The sequence below is a fragment of the Cyprinus carpio genome, chromosome A6 (genome assembly GCF_018340385.1).
Source record: "Cyprinus carpio isolate SPL01 chromosome A6, ASM1834038v1, whole genome shotgun sequence".
NCBI classification, from domain to species: domain Eukaryota; kingdom Metazoa; phylum Chordata; class Actinopteri; order Cypriniformes; family Cyprinidae; genus Cyprinus; species Cyprinus carpio.
Window position 1 is genome coordinate 19,275,635 of NC_056577.1, and position 18,806 is coordinate 19,294,440.

At 35.8% G+C, this 18,806-nt stretch overlaps 1 protein-coding gene across 7 annotated transcripts in view; it reads right to left on the reverse strand.

Moving 5' to 3' along the window:
* LOC109060558 (nucleoside diphosphate kinase 7-like) overlaps window positions 1–18,806 on the reverse strand; it is a 36,667-nt gene that overhangs the window by 6,691 nt on the left and 11,170 nt on the right. For 3 of the 7 annotated variants that reach the window (XM_042758286.1, XM_042758281.1, XM_042758285.1), the window contains exons 8-10: window positions 14,783–14,847; window positions 13,926–13,994; window positions 11,410–11,511 (exon numbers count right to left, since the gene is read on the reverse strand). In XM_042758286.1, coding sequence (XP_042614220.1) covers window positions 11,410–11,511; window positions 13,926–13,994; window positions 14,783–14,847 — 236 coding nt within the window. Of the gene's footprint in view, window positions 1–3,543; window positions 3,889–10,636; window positions 10,815–10,943; window positions 11,003–11,027; window positions 11,094–11,409; window positions 11,512–13,925; window positions 13,995–14,782; window positions 14,848–18,806 lie in introns of those variants that run through there. The other 4 variants (XM_042758284.1, XR_006160263.1, XM_042758282.1 and 1 more) reach the window with 4 other exon arrangements.

An 18,806-nucleotide genomic window follows, 5' to 3' on the forward strand; every position in this document is an offset into this window, starting at 1 on the left:
TCAGTAATTGCAGCAGGTGCGCAATAAATTTTCGTACATGACATCACTGCTGGATGGAGGGACCCCATCTCGTTCTTTGCTGGGTGGCCTCTAAGATGTGCGGTACGCCACTGTGTGTTGGTATTCTAAATAGTGCCGTTGCCAGACACACTGCATATAAACCTCTCTCACACCACTACACAGAACATAAAGTAAATGTCAATAGAGACACACTGATGTAACTGCTGTATATTTAGACCGAGGAAAAAAAAAATGGTTACCTCACAAACCCTCCTATCGCTGTTCACTGATAAAATGGGGCCCGTTTTCAGCGAGACGTCCCAGTGCTAGAGCAGAGTATATGGATATCTGTTCTCTCACACTAAAAGGACTCTCAGGGCCATTTAAAAGTATTTGGCAATCATCACAAATTATTGAAAACTAAAATATCTCTAATTAAGAAAGACAAATTTACACTAGATGGGTAAACTAGCCTTAATTGCTCAAATGGGTGAAAGACCCAAGTTAGCAGAGTGTTCTGTTCCAGACTTAAACTCCTTGTATTTAACCCTTTATGTGCCTGATCAGAATGTCAGCTGATCCTGTTGTGTCCAAAAAATATTAAAAAGCACTTATTCTCAACACTAAATATGAAGAAGAAAAAAAATGTTTCTTAAGCACCGAATCAGCATATCAGAATGATTTCTGAAGGATTATCATGTGACACTGGAGACTGGAGTAATGGCTGCTGAAAATTCAGCTTTGCCATCACAAAAATACTGACACTGAAGCCGGTCACAAGGTCAGAAGGTCAGAATCTTTTAATTTACTGTGAATGTCAATGCCATCTCTTACCTGTAAAAACAGCCATGGTTATCAAATGAGGTTGCAGAATCTCCTTCACAGAAGGCTCTCACTTCACAGCTATTAAAATAATCAATGTGCTCATCTGCTTTGTGTCTATGTTAATTAATGAGCAACAGGTTCCTTTCATTTAAGAGGTCCTTTAGTAATCCCAACCATGCCAAGATAGGCCTTTCTAGACCAATCACCAACAATTGTACATTTCAAACCAAGCCCCGTCTCTATACAATATTTAACCATAACACCACATGGTTTAAAATACCAAACCTCATGTAAAATAGCATAAAATAGATTTGGTTTAGGCCTATAACGGTTTTCTAAGATTTTAAGTTTTAGTTTAAGTGAAAAACTGATGGTAACCTTTAGTCCCAAATGAGTGATGTAGGACCTTGAAAATTAATGACGTCACTAGTTTGTGCCCTCGAACAAAACAGTTCACCACAAGTGGTGGCAAGGGAAATGTAATTAGTATACTTGGCATCATTTGAATAAGAAGCATCAAATAAATGGCAAGGAACAAAGTCACAATTTGTTTAAATGTGCAGTCGTATTTTCTTTTGCATTTTTATGGATGAAATCCAGGCATTTCAACAGGAATTCATGTGATTGGGAATTTCGTGTGAGGGTGAAAGATGTCCCCATGCAGATTTTGCAGTGGGTTCAAGTTGGTCACTCAAATTTGCTTCACTGATCAATAGAAAACTGCTTTGTTTGAAAGTGACTTTTGTGTCAATTAACCTTTTTGCCCCTCAGGATTTTGCTAATGTGAGCACACTTTAAGGCATGACATCAAAGGCTACAGTGCTAAGCTAGAGTGAATGTCGGACAAAAAGTTTATGTAGTGATATAAACTATTTCTTTGCCATTGATTAAATTTTCAACAGGCAAAATGATCAACAACAAACCAAAACAGGCTTTCCTGTCGTTAGGAAACAGAGGGAGTAGCTCTGAGCTAATTTGGTGGCAGATGATGGGCAGACTGTACGAGGCAGTCCAGTTCAGTCCCGGTCACATGGATCACTCACTCCCTGTTCCTGGTGCCGTTCTGATGTAAGAGGGCCTTAATTAAGCAGCAATCGATGCTGTGGGACGACACTGGAGCTTCCTAAGGGAGCTACACCATGGTAACTACAGGTCTCCACGGCCCTGCCTTTATGGCCACATGCTTTTAGCATTGACACATGCTAGTCCTCAGCACCAACCGACATCACAATTAAACCCTAATAACCTATTCATTTCCTTGGTTTACAACAGGAAATGTACACAGACAGATACTGTTAGAAAGCTATTTATTCTGCCATAAGCCGCTTATTATACTATGAAACAAAATCTCAAGCAGGATATATAACTGAAAAATTCAATTCTAATTCTAATTAAAATATAAGTTCAAATGTATGCTTGTCATAATGTCTATTATAGTATATTCTTTGGCCAGGTCAGAAACTGATGGCTAATTTATGAAAAATCTAATTTTCCTTGATCTTTTGAAATAAAATAGTTCAATGCACTATGAGACACAGAGACAAGGTGTAAAACAAATGCATTTTTTCCTCTATATATATCAAAGAATCCTGAAAAACATGTATCATGGTTTCTACAAAACTATTAAGCAGCACAACGGTTTTCAACATTGATAATAATACAAAATGTTTCTTGAGCACCAAATCAAATTCAGAATGGTTTCTGAAGGATCATGTGACACTGGAGACTGGAGTAATGGCTGCTGAAAATTCAGCTTTGCTTTCACAGAAGTCCTACAGATCCCCCAACTATTAATCATTAGTAAAAAACAACTGCTCTTATTAGAAACACTATGGCCTTTCTGAACAGAATTTTGCCTGAACATTAGAGAACTACATTGCATTCAGTTATTTGTACTTGAGTGACGCAAGTCAAATACCCTAATACCCAAACCTCATTGTTACTAATTGCCTTTGCTCTTATTTGCAGGCTATGACATGTTGGACCTTCAAATTTCTCACAGACAGATCTAACAAGACTGTACAGAGGACACGTGAGAAAACAGTGTCAATTGTGCTTTGTTTCTCTGAGTAGAAGGCAACAGAGGCCTTGACTAACACAGAGCCATACTAGGACTTACTAACATCCTAGAAAACTGAACTCAGGGCATTCAAAAATAATTCACACACTTGACCATACACTGTAGTGCTGTATTGAAGACATAATTCTGCCTCCATAAACTATTGTGTTTACTTTTGATATGATTGGAGGACATGAATACACAAAAGGAGCATGTTCACTTGTCTAAAGCACAAACACTGTGTCCAGACATCTAATCCTTTATCTTATCACCACTGTCTGTGACAAATTGGGCATGGTTACATTCCCACTGTATAGGTTTACTATGTTACAATTAAGTTACCTTCGTTTCCAGGTGGAGGTTCTGTTACGGCATTTTGGCATCTGGAGCTGAAAGCCAGTCAGTCATTGACAGGCATTCAGCTGAACTTTGTCAGTTGATACGATCTGTCAGCACAATACATTATTCATGAACTCCAACACCATATGAGACTTAAGCAAAACTAAGAAAACAGGACCTCGGTGCGTTCTCAAACAGATAACAAATGTCTAATTTCTTCTACAAACATGGACAAAAATTCAGCCTTGAACCTTATCAAGTTCAAACAGACACATAGAGAATGTAAATTAATGCAGAAAGGCAGACAATAACAGCAGGTATTTACACAGGAACGAGTGAATTTATTCTTTTGTGAGGTTGGTCTGTTCCAATAAAACAGCAGAATACAATTTCACACATTTTGACACAACCTTGCAACTTGTTCAAGGAACTTTGTCTAAAAAAAGACACTGTTTCCTTGTGTACACATACACTTAAGGTTACACTGAACAATACTATCACAACAAGCAGGAATAAGAAAGGTAAAAACTCTCAAAACATGACTTGAGTGGAGATCTTAATGCCAACAAGATCCACCATTATAAATTTTTCACTACTGTCACACATATCCATTTGCTCTTCTTCACTTCTATCAACTTGATCAAGTTATCTGTAACATCAATGCACTGGAAAGAAGCACAGTGTTCCACAACTGATGTAGTTCTTGAAAACCAGCAATACTACATTACAAATAGAGGAGAATACAGTGTTCAGAAAACATCCTTGAAAAAAACATTGGTAAAATACCTTAACATGTACCTAGAAGTGAGACTGCTCTCAAAACGAGATAGTGACAATGAAAAAGACCAAAGCTTGGGGTAAAGTCTGATTTATGGCTAGTGTAAAATCCTGTAGGGTGCACAGTTGAGGGAAAGGATGATGTCTCACTATAATAGCAGATTTATCCAATCTATTTGTAGCATTCAAACTGCTATACCTGCCTTCTCTACCTATATACTTGCATAACACCACACAACCAATAGTGAGAGTTTGGGGCATAGATGATGGGTGATTAGCTGGTGTGAGAAAATAAATTCATTTTTCATTACAGAAGTGCGAGCCAAAAAGACTTGCCAAAATACACAGAGACAGACAATGGGTATTTGTACAATGTAGGAATTTGATGGAATGTTTGAGTTTCAGTCGAGCCAATGAACTTGCGGAGTTTCTTCTTGACAGGTAAGCTAAACTTCAAGTTAAAAATATTTCTAATATGTTGGACCATAATTGAAAGAAGCCTACTTTTTCCTGTTGAGACATGACTTCATTTTTATGGACCTATAAGAGTTTTGTTTGCAATGTTTGAATTGGGAGTGACTCACGAAAGGTTGTTTGAAAATATACCTTTTTTTTTTTTTAATTCTGCTATGTGACACTAGCAGTGTAGAAACTGCATACTCCAGCTTTTAATGAGTGTTAGATAATGGCAAATGAATAGGAGAAGAGAAATAAGAGGAAGTGGAAGAGGGATAAACTCCAGGTGTCTTATGACATTTTTCGGGAATCTCTTTCCACTTATCAAAGTTCTGTTAAAGAAGCTAAAAAAAGAAATACCTTTCAGAGTTAATCACTAGTAACTATCATAAACCTAGAGTTCTATTCAGCACTATAGATTCTGTGATCAATCCAAGTGAGAGTGTTGATGAGTCTTTGACTTTTGAAGATTTTTTACATTTTTTTTTTGTAAACTAGATTATGACAATTAGATCTGAGATTGTTAATTGTAATTTGGATTCTTCCATTCCTACTCTGTGCTCTGCTACCCATTTCGAGTCGGTATCTTTGGTGACAATGACTGAGATTGCAGGTCAAATGAAACCCACCAACTGTCCTCTGGATAGTATTCCATCATGGTTGTTTAAGAAGGTCTTTGTTATTTCTGGCCCAAGCATTCTGTCTTTTATTAATGGTAGCCTCCATTCTGGTTTGATGCCGTTGTCACTAAAACATCCTGTGGTGAACCACTTCTTAAAAAGCCAAATTTGGATCGTTCTGTTCTGTCCAACTTTAGACCGATTTCAAAAATTCTATTTTTATCTAAGGTTTTAGAGAAAATTGTTCTTAGTCAAATACAGATTTTTTTTTTTGGATCAAAATGCTGTGTTAGAGACTTTTCAGTCCAGCTTTAAAGCTTACCACAGTACTGAGTCTGCATTGTTAAAAGTACTTAATGATATTTTATTATTAAGTGATTCTGGTCCTTCTGTGGTTCTCATGCTCTTAGATCTCACTGCAGCTTTCAATACGATTGATCATGGGATCCTTGTTTCATGTCTCGAGGAAGTGGCAGGTATTCAGGGTACAGTTCTTAAGTGGTTTAGATCATTACTATGTCAATTCAGGTCAGGCATTTTCATCTTCTCCTCCATTGATGTGTGGTGTCCCGCAAGGATCCATTCTTGCCCCTATTTTATTTTCTTTACACATTTTACCTTTAGGGACAATTTTTTGAAAGTATGGGATTTCCTATCATTTTTATGCAGATGATACGCAAATTTATTTGCCTTTGAGGAAAAATCATGTAAATGCTCTGGGCTCCCTTGTGAATTGTTTGAAGGAGGTTAAAGCCTGGATGTAAGCAAACTTAAATTTTAATGAGAGTAAGACAGAACTTTGGTTTGGAGGTCCTCATGCACTTGAACTGTCAAATTTAGGTGAGTTGACTCCTATTTGTAAACCTGTGGTCAAAAATCTAGAGGTATTATTTTATAATAACCTCAAATTCGATAAACAGATTAATTCAATTGTTAAATCCGTTTTTTTTTTTCACTTACGGTTAGTGGCGAAGGTTAAACCATTTCTTCCTTTTAATGACTGTGGAAGGTGATCTATGCCTTTGTGTTTGCGAGGCTTGATGATTGCAATTCTTTGTATGTGGGTGCAATTATTACAGAAAGCTGCCGCTAGGCTTTTGACAGGGACTCGCAAGTGGGATCATATTTATCCTATTCTGTCCTCTCTGGGCTGGTTGCCAGTCCAGTATAGGATTGACTTTAAGCTCCTAGAAAACTTAGTTGGCCGACGAACAAAAACCGCCCGATGGCGTTGTGTTCCGGGCTTTACTTCTCTGAGCTCCTACAGGTACACAAACCTGCTAGGTCTTTAAAGACTTCTAACTTCTATTTTAATTGTTCAGAGGACAATGTACAAGCGGTGGCAGCTCCAAAAAGATAGAAATCCTTCCCACATTAGTTGCTCCTACTCTAAATTTTTTTTTTAAAGATGTCTGAAGGCTCATTTTTTTATGTTTAGCTTTTGAAACTGCAGTGTGTTGAGGCATTGGTTTCCGCTTTTATTGTCTTTGATGTTTTATTTGGTGTTTTGATACTGCTATTTTCTATTTGGAATCATTTTTATTATTGTACAGCACTTTGGTCAAGGCTCTGTTGTTTTAATAGTGCTTTATAAATGAATAAACTGAAACTGAACTGAAACTGAATGTAAGAATAGAAAAATGGACAATTAAATATCCAATATAGACAGACACCAATAATCAATCATTTTAAATATCTCTAATATCAGTCAATAACCAATATGGTACTGATATATGTACATTCCTACTATTTATTGTAGTTTTCAATGGTTTTTTTTTGTTTGTTTGTTTGTTTGTTTTGAACAAAGTAATATAAATTTAAAATATCAGCCATTAATCAGTTATTTGTCATAACATTAAAATAATTATCCGTTGTGGTTATAATTTTATTTTCATTGCATCTATATATATACACATTTCATTATTATTATTATTACTATTATTTAAAAGCACAAAACAACAAGGTCTGTTCTCATGCCTTCCTTGCAGAGGCTGGTGCTACACTAGGAAACAAATTGGCTCAATATGTGCTGAATCCTGCGAAATGAAGCATGTATCTTTGGGTACGTTGCAGGCATGATGATAGACACATGTTCCTATTTCTATTTCTTGTTTTCCATCATATGATGGACCTTGCTGTGTTACTCCTCCCCGATACAGTCTTTCTATAAATCAAAAATAAACTTTACAAGGTTACTCTCATGGGCCTTCCCATTTCACTATTTGGTAAGGCTTTACATAACACTAAAGTATTCTCAGCAGTTGAAAAACCACTGGAGGTCACCAGGCAAGAGAGGTTAGTGAAGCATGCAGGATCTAGACTAACTAACCAAGTCATTAAACACTGACCTCTCTCCCCAAAATCTACCATACGCATCTCCCAATTCTGCAGAAGATGTCATAAGAAGCCGACTTGCGCTCAGGAAACTTTATGATGCTCTGTCAAGATCTCACAAAACTTTACACATTCCAACCTGAATTAAATGTAATCTTTATGTTTGTACAGGATTTTGAAACTTTCGGCTGAAATGAAAGAAAAACACGCCTGCCTCCAGACTCAAACAGTGATTAAGAATACTTATCCTCTCTTTATGAACTACAACTAATCCTTCACAAACAATGCTGAAAATATTTCTCCTTTTCTTTTTGTTCACACAATCCTGGAGTCTCAAAGTGTTAATGGTTTATCCTAATATCCGGCTTTCAGATCAATTTTGACATTTTGTATTTTGGTTTGGCCTTTAATGTTATCTGCAATATTATCTTAAGGACTGTTGAACTAGCATAATACAATTTTTTTTTACAAGGCTTATTACAGACCGAAAGAATGAATTCAAACATGTCACTGTAGTCTAGGTGACAACAACAAACAAAACTGCATGAAACTTTTTCTTTAAAAAAAAAAAGTTAGTTAGGGTGTGTCGACATTAGATGCATGTAATCATAACAAGATCTCTTCCATTACAATCAATAGAGCTGTCCACACTGGGAGCTGTGATGACGCACCTTTAGTTGACGGACTCTCTGTAGCTACTCTAGCTACTTTATTTTGCCATCAATCTGAAATTATTTGGTCATCAACAAAACATCTTGCAAAACAATTTTTCTAGCAAACATTTATTGCATGAACATTCACTGATTTAAGAATGAAACACACTGGAATTACTGTTCAGTAAAGGCCTTGCAGTTAGTATGCTAGCTCAAAAATAGAGCTGTAACAATCTTATGTAGGCAAGATGTGTTGAAATACAGCTCAAGTCATAGCATGATGACACCCACTATTTCGTCCACGTCCTCTTTCTAATGTACCAGTGCTGTTGTTATTAACTAAAGCTAAAAATAAAACAATGAATTGAAATGAAAATCAAAACTTTAAATCATTTTCTTTAATTGAAATAAAGCTGAAATAAAATAGAAATACTAAATGATAAACTTAAAATTAAAACAAAATTTTAAAAACACTGTCTTGACAAATAACTGCAAAGTTTGAGTTAATAAGTTAAAAGCAAAACAATAACAAAAAATAAAATAAAAACAAATAAAATCAAAAGCATGTCACAGAGTTTAACTACAAAAGCACATAACAAAATTACAAAATATTTAACCAAAATGAAAATGAAAATAAAAGATAATTAAAAAAGTAATAAGTACTATAATAGTATATAAATAATATTAAAATAACACTATAACATACTTTAAATTTAAAAAAGGCAACAAGATACAGTATGTAAATACCCTGTTATTAGCTGTGCTACAATTTAGAGTAAATGACTGAATTCGTTCTAAACACTACTACAAAGCTTTATAAATATACAAATGGATATAAAAGGTGGTTCAGCACACTGTTGTGTTGTATATGTGTTTAGCGTGATTCAGTAAATGGAAAGTAATAGGTGGTAACCCCTCATTTATACACAGTGTTTACTGTAAAATATCTAGACCAGTCTATCTCCCCAAAACACACATAATAACTATGTTTAACACATAATACTGGCAGTGTTTATAAACCACAAACATGCAGCCACAGATCTAGCACAAAAGGAGGGGGAAAGCAGGAGAACATGTCAAAATAAAGAGCATGAGTTAAAAGAACTTGTGAGATATAAGATAATTAAGTATTGCTGTTGTGACCAGACAATGCTGATATATACAGCCTGTCAGAGTGTTTAAAAACCATCCACACACTCTCACGCTCTCTCTCTCTCTTTCCCTCTGTGCCATGTGAGTGTGTGTGAAAGAGAGGGTGGGGAGGTCTCAGGGCGGGGTTATCAACTGAGAAGTGTGGTGTTCTTTCCGGAACCCATGATTGAGCAATCCAGTTTGACCTTGTAAAGGTCACAACACTGCAGCCATGTTTTGCATATCAAAGCCATTTATGTCAAAGAACACAAATATCTAGCAGGCGAGAATCAACTTGTGTAAGGCATAAACTGTGAAAAATGTTGTCAGTAGAAACATTTCATGTCATATCAGCCATATTGGCCAACTCTTGGGTAATAAAGCACTAACAACACGACAGTTTACTGGAGGTCCAGTCCGATCTCGTAACTATTTTATGAGGTGGCGAATTTGTATGAAATTTGTACGATTTGTTTGAAAACATAACATTTTAGAAAAAACATAGGTCCACCTCTACTCCTTACTCCTAAGCCTAAAGTGGGAAGTAAGCAGATTGTATGCAAATGTACAAATAATGTCATCCTAATTCAGCTGAATTAGCCACAAATTTGCCAAAGTGTAAAATACTTTTGAACTGCCATGAGAGTGTGTTAGGAGTTCTCAGTGGATGATTTGTCTCACTGTAACTACTAAAAAAGAAAAAGCATCCCTATATTACCCACTGGATTTTCTTCTATTATACCATGGTCTGTCTGAATACTCAATTCTGATTCGTTGGAATGTGTGTGTTAAAACCATTTAATGCACAAGTAGTTCCAGTCAGTTTAATCATTGCACTGCCTTTTGATGGGTGTTATATTTTGCATTGAATCAGCAATTTGTGATGGCACATATTAAAGCGCTTGCCTTCAGCTTATTTCACTGACATTTAACCATGATTTGTTACTTTCCATTGCTAATTAGAGGCAGGAATTCTGATTCTAAAAAGCATTTTATCACACAAAAATTTAGATATACCTCTTTATTCTAGAGTAAGTTTATTCTGGAAGAAAAAATGTTATTAATTGTACATTTTATTATAAAATGTAATTTTGTATTATTATTATTAATTATTTTTTATTATTTTATTTTATTTTATTTGTATTTAATTATTTACAACTTGAATTAAAAATGCTTTTATTTTAATAATAATAATACTTTATTACATTTTAAATGTGGATATCTGCTAAAAGATAATTTTGTTAAAGGGATAGTTCCCCAAAAATACTACCAGAATACTTTATGTGTGCAAAGAAAACAAAAATAATGACTTTATTCAACAATTTCTTCTCTTCCGTGTCAGTCTTTGACGTGCAAACACAACAGTACCACAACACACGCATGGATGCATGCATGGTACTCTCGTGAACGGTTTGGAACATGAAGGTGAGTAATTAATGACAGAATTTTCATTTTTGGGTGAACTATACCTTTCATTTTTGAAACTCAATGAGTACATATACAAAACCTAAAAGCTAAGAAACTTAGACTAAAAGTCACAATACTCTGTGGACTCTAGAGCCTTTAGTCCACTGTCTTAACCATCACAGGAAACCAACTGGACCATAAGGGAGTGCCACACTGAAAACGACAAAGTCCACATTATTACCAAACGTTTTAGTACTGTGTGTAAGGCCGATAAATCCCAGACCAAGGACTCCAAGGCGCAAGGATTATATTTCTTATCTAATGGTTCATCATGACTGGTACCTGCAAGTTACAAGCTATCTCTGGCAGTTGTAGAAATCTGCTGGCAGAATGGTGGCCACCTAGAGCGGAGACAGTCGTCATGCAACATGAGTGGGCAGCCTAATCTTTCATACAAGACGAAACCTTCACGGTGGTGTACATTTCGACTGTCTGATGCAGACACAAAGCAGGTTTTTACCCAGAGAGTACAGATGATATGCCTTCAGAGCGCTACAGATTACAAGATACATAAAGTAAAAGAGGCCACTGAGTCCAAGAAACTGAGGGACCATTAAGTTTGTGTTATAACTTTCATAAAACCTTGAGATGATAATGAGGTTGTAAAAGCATATACATACAGTATATAAATAGAGAACTGAAATTATTAATGCTAAGTTTTGGGTATAAACACATACTTTAAACTTTGTTTTGGGAACCCCCAAGAAAAATAAGTATTATAACAAGATTGTATCATCTTGTTACTCACAGGGTCTGCAGGTCCACAGAACTCCCGAAAGGTTCTGGGTGCATCGGTAGCATGGATCTCCAGGGCCATGCAAGGTCCGGAACAAAGTTCATCCACCATATTCTGCAATACAAGCAGTCAAGAGTTAACAATTTCCCTTGGTCTACCTGCGGTGCATGTACCAGTGAAAGAGATTATTATCTGAACAGACCTTGGGAAGACATTGGAGCAGCTGGAGGACTCAAGTTACCGGTGTGCCTCTTAATAAATATATAAATTAAAGGATGTCAAAGCAAACAATTGTTGCTATTGTTCTTGGAACAGGTTACTAACCAACAAGACTAGTTCTCATTCTCTGTTAATCTGATTTGATGAGTTGGCTTCTGTGTTGGGTCAGTATAACTTTGTGGGTTATTAGAATTCTGGGGTGAATGTGAAGTGCCCATTAAGCACAGACCACTAAACAGCCCATGAGCCACTTTCACATTTAGTTCCGGTGTCCACAATGGCAGCTTTTTAGTTTTAGATTTCAAAAAGAATAATAAGCACTGAGGAAGTTTAAAAAAAAACTGCTTTTAACCATTTTTGCATCTCAAAGAGATGAAGGCTTTAAGATGAACCGGTTCCTTTTTGTGACAACACACACACACACACACACACACACACACACACACACACACACAAAAAAAAAAAATAATAATATATATTTCAAAATCAAACATTTATGACACATACAAAACAAAAGCTGCAAACACTACATACCCACTAAATTACCACCATTTGTGACCTGTATGAGTAACATAAAAATAAAGGTTCCAAAAAGTGGGTTTTCACAGCAATGCCATGGAAGAACAATTTTGGGTTCCCCAAAGAATCTTTCATTTCTAAAAAGAACCATTTTTTCTTAGTGTGAGGAACATTTTAATAATCTGAAGAATTTTTTCCCACAACAAAGTACATTTTGTGCAATAGAAATTTTCATGAAACCATATATGCCAATAAAGAACCTTTATTTTTAAGAATGTAGTTTATCGTTAAACAATGAAGTTAGAGGAGTTAAAGAGCTTCCTCATTTTACCCAAAATATCTAATGTGCATGTAACCACAACCTCTGTGACCCAATATGAGCAGTGCTGTTATAATGAAATAACAATGACATGATGCAATGATAACAGGGAACGTATACCTGACTCTGAGTATTTGAATGCAATTCCTTTTATGTTCTTACAAGGTTTATGCTTAGTCAGTATTACATTTTAGGTCACTATAAAATTATTACCAAAGGCTTTCCCACATATTACATAATAAGAGGATGAGTCGCTGAGTGACGACATGGAAACATGTTGCAAAATACATCATGCAATATTGGGAAAATCACTGTTCACTATATTATAATTCCACAGAAACTTCAAAAGTTATAAAAGCCATCTTTGAAGAGAGAAAAAGGACTTGAAGAAGGGAAAAAAAGACCTGTGGAATTGCTCTTTGTACTGAACTGTAAAGTATCACGATAAGATCTGCTTGGCACTGGTGCACTTTGTACCAGCAGCCAGAGTAAGACAATTAATAATGTGTTTTTGCAGAACACCATCATTGGTTACACTGTTATGGCTTAAAAATAGTGGCAAGCTCAGTGCAAGTGTTTTATGGGCACTTTGCACCTGCAGTATGCAGGCTTGTGTTTTGGTGAAGGTGAGGTAATCAATATGTTGAAGTCTTCATGGCAACAGACAAGGTCCTGTACTCCAAAATAGCCTCTGGCTTCAATGACCCTGAACTGAAAATGGTTTATATTTGGTCTGAAAGACTTGTGCAGATGTTATCAGAATAAATGATTGCTATTCGGCTAAAATTTAAAGACAAGAAAGCAATTTATTGATGATTAATAGCCAAAAGGAATGTGAAGGTTGTTCCAGTAACCAAAATTCCATGTACTGGGACGTAACACTGTGCTTAAAACAGGGAAACTGCCATAAGGTGAGTATTTATATACATTTATATGCCCAGACTGTGCCTTGATAGAGAGGTTTACAGGAGACGGGTGCACATGCAGTTATGACATAGCACTCAATGCTTTGGCGACTACGCCTTCTTCTCTAAATGAATATTTAAACATAACTGGAATCACATGTGAGATAGAAAAGGGAGAAACTGAACTTCTTTGTATTGACCCCTGTATTGGCTATACTATATAGTAGCCATAACAAGTAAGGGGTTTATTAATAATTTTGGCCCACTTTATATTGGGTGTCTTGTACTACTTATCCACTTAAATCAAAAAAGATTAATTGTTAGGTACAATGAATGCACTTACTGTATTCATGTGATATTGCAAAACACTTTTGCTACTGCTGGGTTGGGGTATGGTTAAGGTTAGGTACACGTTTAGTCATACTATAAACAAGTATCTAAGGGCACTGTATCAAATTATTAATTTAAATGTTATGACATAGTAATTAAAGACTCATAAGTGGGTACATGTTTTTCTAAGTGTACCATTTGAAATCAGGGAAGAGAGTGCAGCAACATATACTTACAGTGTACTCGGCTACAACCCCTTTATAAACCTCTAAAAACTCCTCAGCATTCACTCGATCCATGTTGAACTGTAATAACGGAAAACCAAGTCAAAATTTGATTAGTGAATTAAGTAAATATATAGTAAAAATCAAGATGTTACATTATATGACAATATAATATATAATAGGATTTCATCATTTAGGACAAAACAATAGGAATATTTATTTTCACAAACAAAATCAATGTATTAATCATTTATGACTGGAAAATGACCCATTTAAGTGGGTTATCCAACACACTAGAGATAAAATCTCCGAGCCAATTCCAACACACCATTATCTCTGTCTGATATTCTTTTTATAGACCACCAAGTTCTGGGCATACATGATTTCTAATAGTAACAAAACTTTCATTGATCTAGCCCAGGGGCATCCTCTGTACACTATTTTCAGCAGGGTCATGTGACACAGCTGCAGCCCTGTAATTGGTCAGCAGAGGACTCATTTGGAGATGTGGGAAGCTACTGATCTAGTCACAGATTGCATGGTCGATGTCGGGGTCAAGTTACATCAAAGGGAAACCATAACTGTGTTTGCCCTTGGTTCATAGAGAGTCTATTTTTACTTCTCTTAGCTTGCTATAAGTTTGATCATTTGTTCTTTTAAAGAAAAGTGGTCTAATATCCATAAAATGTGCCTATCTTTCTTTACAAATTTTAATTATTTGAATGTTATTATTTGAACATACTGTTTGATTGTTAACAAAACTATTGGTATTATATGTAAGCTTCATCAAATTGTAACGTTCAACTTTACTAGGGCAACATTATTGGCTAAAAATGGAAATATAATTTAAATTAAACTAAAATACATACCATTTGTAGGGCAGATATCTCAAATCCATTTTCTATAATTGACTTAAGGATCTTTCCCGTCAACACTGAAAAACAAACAAACAAACAAACAAAAAAAACATTTCAAATGAAAGATGCTCATTTAAAACTAACTGGCTTGAATTTAATCTGACATTTTACAAATATCTCTCTAAATCATATATAGAACGGTAATTGCAAGAATTAACCACAAGACTAAGACTAACTTTCAGTATTTTAAATCATTCTACTCATATAAGTATAGGGTACAGTGGATGTATATATTAAGTTTTTTGGGTCCAGCAAAGTATATTGCCGGGTATATTCACATGCTTTCAGAAATAACTTGCACTTCTAAGATCAGACTAATCATTAGATGGAAGTCTAATGATTAAGGATTTGAGATGCTAACACAAAGGTTTCAAGTTCAATAGCAAGTAGCAGTGACCTAGGAACTCGTGATCCTGTTCTATCAACTATCCGCCCTTGCTCTAGGGTGACTGTCCCTGTAGTCAACCAGCTGTATGTTGCATTGGCTGGATCAGTTAAGTGGCAAGTAAGACTTCTGATGTTCTATTTCACCGATATGATCATGCAGAGTTAAAGGCCAACAAACAGTTCACAAGATCATGAAGGGGTGACTTCAAAGGAGAGACTTTGATCTCAGTAACACGAGATCACATCTCTAAGTCTGCTCCTTTGGACTGAGTGCTGAGAGATTTTATTAATTAAGGGCTCTGCGGGGAATGTATCCATTAGCACTGATTTACTGGTTTGTGGTTTCAATTTCAGTACAAAACAAACAGTGCATTATGTTTCCAAAGCACATATTCAATCAATCAGTGCATGTGACATGTTTCAGGTAATATTATTTTTAATTGAATTTGTTTTGCCCACAATTCTAATGCAATGCCGTTAGATAAGTTCACAGCTCTGACACAAAGCAATTAAATTTGCAGTGTTTTTTTCTCTCATATCTTTAAGAGAAATGACAAATATACTACACAGCACAAATTAAATGTGATTTCAGTCATACTTCAATAGCTGAAAAGGGCAAGGACAGACAAACCTGTTTAACATTTCCATATTTAAATGCGGTATCACATAGCACGTAAACGCCATATGACAGATCATTTCCCCATGCACTGTAGTTACTGCCCTAGAGAATCTTCACACATCCCTAAACCTCCCTCGGCACCATTGGTGACCCTAAAGGTTCCAATTCTGACAGCAGCTTCCAGACACAGTCTGCCCTGTTGCTAGGCAATGATATCAGTGCTGCCTGGCAACACATTTGTCTATTCCAGTCATGAGCTAGTACAAAACAAATCACACTGCTTTTCTATTAGCTAAGACATTTCAGTTAAAAAAAAAAAAAAAAAAAGATTTATTAGAGGACATTTAAAAATGGTTAAACCGTTACATTGTTAAAAGTGACTTTGGCCAATAGTTTTAAAAGGAAGTCAAAACTGCTTTGAATATCTAATATCAACAGGCTGTACTTTTACAGATGCTTCCAGGTACAACTAACTTTAGCATTATAGATTTTGGACCATATATCGTGAATCTCAGAATACAATACATTAATGAGCAGTGCCCAAAGTTTAAGCCATTTCACACTGAAAGTAACATGACCTTGATGACGACATTAACCATCTAGAGAAACTCACTTTACACTGCATACTAGGTTGATCATTAAAAGAACAGAGAAAGTTGGCAGGTAAAAATGCCCTAACCCTGGACAATAGGTTGGAGTAAATCATTACCCATTTATTATAGCATGCTGCTTGCTGGAGTATACACCATGCACAGACAATTCACAGAAACATGACCTTTAGCTTACCTACAGCTACAGTATGCAGTCACTATGCATGCTACATATAACAAAACAAAATCACACAGGACATAATTTTCTATAGTAAGTCTGGGGGTCAGTAAGGTTTTTTTTTTTGTGAAAGAAATGAATACTTCTATTCAGCAAGGATGCATTCAATTGATTAAAAGTGATAGTAAATTAAAAAAAAAAAAAAAAACAATAAATGCTGTTCTTTTAAACTTTTTCTTCATCAAAGAATCCAGAGGAAAAGAAAATGTTGCACAGTTTTCACACATATTAAGTAGCTTAACCGACGTCAACATTGATGATAATTATAAGAAATATTCTTGAGCAACAAATCAGCATATTAGAATGATTTCTGAAGAATCATGTGACACTGAAGCAGTGCCATCACAGGTATAAATTACATTTGAAAATATATTAAAATAGAAATAATACTTCAAAATGTTACAATTTTTTCTATATTTGATCAAACAAATGCATTCTTGGTGAGCATAAAAGACTTCAAGAACATTAAAGAAAAATCTTACCAACCCCAAACTTCTGAACTGTAGAATAAACAATAAAATGCACAATATATTGTATATGTTTTTAGTTTGTAGCAGTGCTTCTGCTAATATTCTTAAGGCTCAGGACAAAATTTACACGGGTTGGTGATGACGGCTCTGTGACGAGAAATGGAAAACATACAATCACACATTCCGATCTTACGCAACGTGATATTTCATAGAGTGTAACTATAGTTTTGAGTGAAAATACAGTTAAGGGATGTGAACAACATGCTATTGTAGTCTATAATCCAAAAGTAATGTTGAACCAAGCCACATGACTATCCTGAAAAAATAAACAAAGCGGCTGCCACATAATCTGTCTAATTACAGTCATGTAGCAGCTCTCTCAGCGGGGACTTTCATTACTAGCTATTTTTATTTACTCCTTTTGCAAACCTGGTGGGCTCTAGATCTCCAATCAAAAGGTAATCAGGGCTGCAATCCTCTTTAAACCACTGGTTGCCAGCAGTTTTTTGCTGGAGGTCTAGAGAGCAGGCACACTGCAGGAGGTTGGTAACCGGAATATGAGTGTGGGTGTATGATTGGATGGAAAATTTGGTAACTAATAGAGACGCAATGCTAACAGGGGAAATGATGTTGGTAGAAACAAAAATAGATCATTAAAATTCAGTTTCAACACAATCCGACATTTCTAAATGTTCTTGAACATTATTTTGATGGGCCTGTGAGACATGCAACATGAAAAGGACATTCAAAGTGATCAGTGAAGGATTGTAACCCTTAAAATCAACAGAGAATGTGTGTCAAAACTGTGAGAAGCATGTATTTTTTGTGCTTGTGACTGTTGTTGGGGCTCTCTGTGTTTATGTGTAACATTCCCTCCAGGTTAATCAGCACACAGCAATGTACAAAACCAACTTGGGGCCACTATGTGACGACCACTATGTGAAATATCTACCTCAGCGCTATCTAGAGGATTTGAGATTTCGCAGGTCAGTGCCCTTGCGGCATGCTCCATGAACAGGGATCAGGAGATGGATTTGGATAAATCCGGAGTGAAGGCTAGGTTATGAGTACGCACTGGCTTTGGAGGTTTTATACTCATCAACAAGCAAAACAGCACTAGGCCAGGAGGGAATGAAGACAGTTACATAAGGATAAGACAATCACGAAAGGATCAAATGACTCTGAAGTAGCACCTTCGCTAACTAAATTGCTCCTTTCATTCATGAGAACTGAGTTTTTACACTTCCACCAAATTTACTTGAGGTCTTCAAAAGACCACTTTTACATGCAAACAATCATTAATCTACAGTGAACATAACTTAAACTTTCATGAGAACTGAGTTTTTACACTTCCACCAAATCCACCACTTTGGGGTCACTTTGAAAAGACGGCTTTTTTGGAGAAGAAATTGTTTTTTTGAAAGTAGTTCTCCAATGGTCTGGTCTAATTTACTTGAGGTCTTCAAAAGACCACTTTTACATGGAAACGATCATTAATCTACACTGAACATAACTTAATCTTCAAAGCACAGAATATAAACAGACTAATAATATGTCTGGATTCAATCAGATTTACTGAAAAGAATGTTTTGGTTGTATGCCTGTCATTGACAGAAGAGTAATTTGTTCTGCAGTGACAGACCACAACAAAACAGTCATTACAATGGTTTCT